This window comes from Spermophilus citellus, assembly GCF_964194105.1.
Source record: "Spermophilus citellus genome assembly, chromosome: 4".
Taxonomy (NCBI): Eukaryota; Metazoa; Chordata; class Mammalia; order Rodentia; family Sciuridae; genus Spermophilus; species Spermophilus citellus.
The window spans coordinates 4,899,576-4,905,636 of record NC_138185.1 but is presented as its reverse complement, the minus strand read 5'-3'; the positions used below and the strand labels follow the sequence as shown (position 1 = coordinate 4,905,636).

The 6,061-nt window shown below is 63.8% G+C and overlaps 1 protein-coding gene across 1 annotated transcript in view; it reads left to right on the top strand.

Annotated features, from left to right (window-relative positions):
• Positions 1-3,634: 3,634 nt before the first annotated feature.
• The window catches only part of CDH22 (cadherin 22), a gene marked incomplete at its 5' end in the record, with an annotated part of 63,445 nt that continues 61,018 nt past the window's right edge, over positions 3,635-6,061 (top strand). The window contains one exon of the mRNA XM_081292737.1: positions 3,635-3,874. Within this exon, the coding sequence (XP_081148863.1) occupies positions 3,635-3,874 (240 nt within the window). The remainder of the gene's footprint in view (positions 3,875-6,061) is intronic.

The window sequence follows — 6,061 nt, the reverse complement described above, 5'->3', positions numbered from 1 at the left end:
GGACTCATGCAGGGTGGAGGAGCAGATGGATGTGCAGGGGACGCGGTGCGTGGTGACATGTGTGACGGCAGACACGGGCTTGCCCACACCTGGGACGGCTGAGCAGGTGAACCGCGCGGTGAGGCTGAGGGGTACAGGGCAGAGCGGCCCCTCACGAGCCCGGCCAGGGCTAAGTTCTGATCCCACCTGGGGACATCTCACAGAGGGTCTCAGGAGAGCTGGACACAGCCCCAGGGCTCCAAGCCACCCCCAGGCAGACGGGATGCCAGGACAGGGTCTGTAGAAGTCACCTACCAGGAAGAGCAGCTGGAACAGGGGGAGGGGGAGAAGGAGGCCCAGAGTCTGCGGCAGGCTGGCGGCTGCCCAGAGTGGCCGAGAGCTGGCAGGCAGCCAGGGCACGTGGCCAAGCCCAGGGAGGACCTGGCGGCTGAGGTACAAAGGCCCAGGTGGGAGGAGAGGTGAGGACATGTGGGCGGGCTGCCCCCACAGGAGGGTGCTGATTGAGCCCGGCAGGGGGCACCCCACCTGCTAAGTGGGCCCCAGCAGTGGGCTGCGTGCACCCCAGGGGTACCTTTGCCCATCCCCCATAGGTGCCCAAGCCCAGGGTAGCCGAGTCCTGGGTTCGAGGCTGCGCTCCATCGCTAGGGGCTGTGCAACTTCAGACAGTCCCACTCCACCTTCCCCTCTGGAGTGGGGACTGCACCCAGGCCTTGCCCCAGGCGGCCCTTCCCCAGGTCACCCTCTCTCTGTCCTCCCAGGGCCTGGACTGCAAGCGGCATCTCCGCCAGGCCCCGCCTCTGGACCCGTCTCCATGCTGTTCCCCTGTGGGGAAGCATTTGGTACCCAGTCTCTCCTCGTTCTTCCAGATTCCACCAAATGCCCCTGCTCTAAGGACCCCTCCCCGGGGCCTGTCCACAGTGACACTCACCCCTTCCATCATCCTGCCGTAGTCTTCTCCTGATGCCTACCACGCCCTGACACCATGTTGCAGATTTGCCCCGTCATGGTCTGTCCCCCACCCCCGCCCCAGAAGGCCAGTTCCACAGGGGCCCGGGCTCTGTTCTGTTTATTGCCATGTCCCCAGGGCCCAGCACAGGGCCAGCACCAGGGCAGCATGGTAAATATTTGTGGGAAGAGTAAGCGCAGAGCCAGAAAAGCTGTGCCGTCTTCTAATTACTGACTGGACCTCGCTATCGCAGGCAGAAAGACGATTTTAACAGTCTGCTGAACGCGTGAGGGAGTGAGCCCAGTGCGTTTCTGAACCCTGCTTGCAGTGGACACTGGTGTTTGATGAATGAATGCATGATCAAGCACCAGTGCCCCGCCCCCCCCTTTGCAAAAGGTATTATAAGCCAAGACTTGGGGGGAGGGAGAACCCTGGGCATCTCCCCGAGCCTGTCCCCCCGCGGGGCAGCCCCGGCCGCCCTCGAGGTCCCCCTCCTTCAGGGCCTCCCTCTGCATCCCTGCGGGGCAACGACAGCCCTGGAACTGCCCTGGAACTGACTGTTGGAGCCGGGGGAACAGTTCCCGCAGCTGCGCAGGGAAGTCGTAAGCTCCAGGAAATGAAGGCCCACAGCCCCCTCCTCCCCATAACTCCAGCCCCGTTAAGCCAGCCTGGCCCCGTCATGTGGGAATGTCCCCAGGGGCAGCAGCACAGCCTGGGGACTGCAGAGTGGGCCACAGGATGGGGAGCTGCGTGCCCAGACCCACATAGCCGGTGGGGGTCAGGACGGGGAAGGGGGGCGCTCACAGCGGGACACAGGGGGGTTAGTTCAGGGCAGGGCCTGGAGGGACCGAGGGGACAGCGGGTTCAGGGCCCATTCTCCCCTGTGGACTGCTGGTGTCCGCCATTACGGCCCCTCCACCTTTAAGCCAGGCCTCCAGGCCCTGAAGCCCCTTCCATCAAGAGCTCCCGGAGCCACCCTGGGAGGAGCACAGGCCCCGCCACCTTGAGAGCTGCTTCACCTTTCCCTAGAGATTCAGGCCACTCCCCTGGTCCTGGCTCAGGGCAAACCGGCCCCCGCCCCTGGTCCCTCTGCCCAGCCACCCACCTCAGGTTCCAGCCTCACTCCCGTGAGCCAGACCACTGGTGTGTGCGCCCTGCCACCAGGATGCCACCCTGTTCCCCCCTGCTCAGAAGACCCCACCTCCAGGAAGCCGCCCACCTCCCCCACCTACCCGAGTGCCACAGGCCCAGGGGGTCCACATACACACACTTCAATGGCCCGGCCCCAGGCCACCTGGTATTCGGGTGGTGGCTGGAGGGTCTCACCTCCCACCCCACCAAACCGCAGTCTATTTGCCTTGGCTCCCAGCATCCAGTCCAGCCTGGCCAGGGCTGAGGCGGGGGAGCTGAGCCGCTGAGCTGGGCGGATCCGGAGGTGGGGGAGCAGGAGAGGGGACTGAGCCCCTCGCCTCCTTGGCTCTGGTCTGTGCCTGAAATTCCTCCATTAAGCAGCATGGCCGTCCCCTGTAAACACCCACATTAAGCCATTATTCATCATTAGGGCTTGAGTAGGCGTGCGCCCCTCAGATCCTTTCTTGCTGAAAGCGGGGATCTGATGGAGGGAGGAGGGAGCGAGGGATTGATCTGTGGACACAGTGCTGGCTGGGGGTGGGGGAGCAGAGGGGTCCAGACTCAGGGAAAAGATTCCTGGGGGAAAGTGGACACACTACAGGCCAGCGCAGAGGGGTCGTGACCTGCCCAAAGTCACCCAGGACACCTCCAAACAAGGCCTGCTGGGACCCCAGTGCTCCATCCGTCCGGGGGGCAGAGGAGGTGGTGACTTATCGCAGGCCTCCCCAGTCCCTGATGTGGCTGAAGTGGCTTCTCATGCTGCAGTGGGAGGGCAGGAGGTGGGGTGCCAGGCTGGGAGCGGCACCCAGCCCCAGGAGGCCGGGTCTTGAAGACTCCTGTGAAAGTTGCAGGGGGCTGGGGGGTTTCTGGGCTGGGCAGAGGACTGTCAGCCAGAGGCAGGAGGAGCAGCCTGAGGTCCCTGCCCCCTGGGCCTGGGGCTGCCAACAGTGAGAAGAAGCTGGGGGGGGGGGCTGTGAAGAAGGGGCACAGAGGGGTGGCAGAGGGTAGGACAGCAGGGTGGGCCATCAGGGACAAAGGAAGGGTCTAAGGCTAGGATGGGGGCTGGGCTACTACACGGCGGACTCCAGGAAGCCAGGGCCTCTACTGGCCACTACTGTGTCTGTCCCACCCTGCGCAGTGCCAGGTGCAGGTAGGTGGCCCCAACACAGAAGCCCTGGACGGTCTCTGTTTCTTCCGCAGGTTCTGGATGGCTCAGGAAGCGCCCTAGTCCCGGAAGGATCGGAGCAGCTTGTCCGCGACCCTCCTGCTGTCTGCCTGGGGACCATGGCGCACCACGCTGCCTGCTGATCGGCCGGGCCGTGGGCGGGACCGGGCTGCTGTCCATGCCTCGGCGCGGCCGCCCCGTACCCCAGCAGCCGGACGGCCCCAAGGCTGGGCGGCCATCAGAGCCGCGGGCCGGTCGGGTGCCCCGTCGGGGGCGGCGTCCCGGCGGCCACGCGGAGGCCACCATGTGACGCGGCGCCCCTTGGTCCTTCGACCGAGCCTGGCGCCTGCTGCCCCCGTCCATGCTCCCGGGCCGGCCCCGCGCAGCCAAGCATGAGGCCGCGGCCCGACGGTAGGGCGCTCCGGGCCGGGGCCGCGCTGTCGCCCGCGCTGCTGCTGCTGCTGCCTCTGCTGGGTCGCCTGTGGGCGGCCGGCAGCCCCGCGCCGTCGTCGTCGGCGCCCGGGGCTCGGCAGGAGGGCGCGCAGGCCGGCCGCGTGAAGCGCGGCTGGGTGTGGAACCAGTTCTTCGTGGTGGAGGAGTACACCGGCACGGAGCCCCTGTACGTGGGCAAGGTAAAGTGGGGCCCGACCGCGGCAGGTGCCACAGACCCCGGCCCCGGCCCTCCCTAGTCCCTCAGCACCCCTCCTTTCAGGGTGGCCCGCCTGGGCACAACCGGGTCATGAAGCCCCCTTCTCCACCGCCCCAGCGCCTGGCTTTCAGTGAGGGGTAAAGCCAGCCCATCTGCCCCCGGTGCCAGGGGAATTTAGAAACAAGTTTGCAGATGGCCTCATGTCACAGGCATGCTCTGGTCACTTGGCCTCAAAGGCTTCCATGGCTTTCATCCACCTGGGGTCAGCCCAAGTTCCGTCCACTGACTATAGAGATCCCTTCTCCTGCAGCCCCCTCCTGCCCCACCAGGGTCTGGGGCCCTCTGAAAGCCCCCACCACCGCCCTCGCTCCCTCCCGCCACACCCCACTGCTCCTTGCTCTCCTCCTCCAGAGCCACTCCTGCAAGAAGCCCCCCTGACCAGCCAACTCAGGCCAGGTCCTCACTCCCTGCCTTTCAAGGTCCCTGTGTCTCTCCTCATCCCACTTTAATTATGCATGTGTTTGCTTGATTGTGCAATTAATGTGTTTCTTTCCTATCAAGCCATGTTTGTTTTGCTCACCTTTAGATCCCCAGTGCACAGACATTAGCTCACCAACTGCTCATTAAAGGAATGAATGAATGAAGCTACCTTCTTGCGCCCTGGGTGTGCTTGCGCCTCTGGCTGAAGGTCTGTGCCCTGGGAATGTAAAGAACTGAGAAGGACTGTCATTCATTCATTCAATCCTCCTGGGGCTCAGGTATGATGTCGGGGAGGCAAAGGTGCGTAAGATCCGATCTCTGCCATTTGGGGCTCCCCAAAGTGACAGCAACACCCTGGTAGATAAAAAGTCTCAAGAGCCAGCACCTGGCACTGATTAGGCACTCATAAATGGTCTCCATTGCCTGGGTTTTGTTGTATGAGTAGGAGTTCCGCAGGTTGATGGGGAAGAGGGTGGAGCCTGCGAGGCCTGAGGGAGCCTGGCCCGTTCAGCCATCGGTCTGCAGTGAGGTGTTGAAGTGACAGGTGGCTGTGACTGCAGGGGGGAAGCAGGGCAGTGCCCAGGGACAGTTCTCTGGCTTTTGTGAAGACCAGGTGGCCTCCCAGGAAGTAGTGGTGGCCGTGGGAACACAGAGCTTCCTGCAGACAGGACTGAGGTTTCCAGGTGGGGCATTTCTAAGGCTCAGGAGTCAGCTCTTTGACAGACGCAGGAGAGTCTCGGGTCAGCCTGCAGGTCTGCCTCCGGGAAAGCTAGCTCTGCTCTGGGTCTAGACACCCTTGTCCCCGTCCTTGGCTCCTTTCCTCTCCCCACCTGTGGCTGCAGTTGACCCTCAACTTGGAGCAGAGAGCTTCAGCAGGTCCCAGCCTGCTGCTCAAGATCACCCAGCAGCAGAGCCCGGGACTGTGGACCCCCACCAGGGCCGGGGCAGGGAGGGAGGGGCCTGTGCCCACTGCCAGCCAGGCGAGCGCTCAGATCACGGGCTTCGGGGGCAGACACCCCAGGCAGAGGCTTTGTTCTGCCATCCCATTCCTGTGTGACCTTGAGCAAGTTACTGCGCCTCGCTGAGACTGTCTCTCCCTCTGTGGAAGGGGGGCTCCGGGCGTCACCACCTGAGGTTGCTGCGGATGAAAAGAGACCTGAGCGAGAGAGCGCCGAGTCTCCGGCTGGCTTTGGTCGTCATCATTATTTTTTAATATTCACCTACAAAGTACTGAACCCTTGAGCTGCACCGTGGGAGTCGGTACTCCCTCTGGGGGCCAGGAAGCTGAGGGCAGAGGGGCGGAGCCACGCAGCAGGCAAGTGGCCCACCAGCACCTGCAGCTGCGTGAGCTGGGGTTTCCGAGTCGCAGGTGAGAAGTAGCCACCCATGGCCTGACTGTCCAGACTGGCCAAGACTTCCAGGCCTGGCCAAAGGCCTGCAGTCCAGGGAGACCCCAGAGAGACTGGGAAGGACCCTCACACACCTGCCCAAATGTCAGAGGAGGGGGCCGGGTCTGCAAGGTGCCTCCCCCACGTCCTGAATGAATGAGAGACCTACTGCCGGGCCCTGGCCTGTAGCCTCTCAGCAGCACGAACTAGTCTGCTGACCGCGGAGGGAGGGTCCGCATAAGAGGGAAAACCAAGGCTCTGGGCTGGGGCGCCTCAGGCCAAGGCCACACAGCAACATGGCG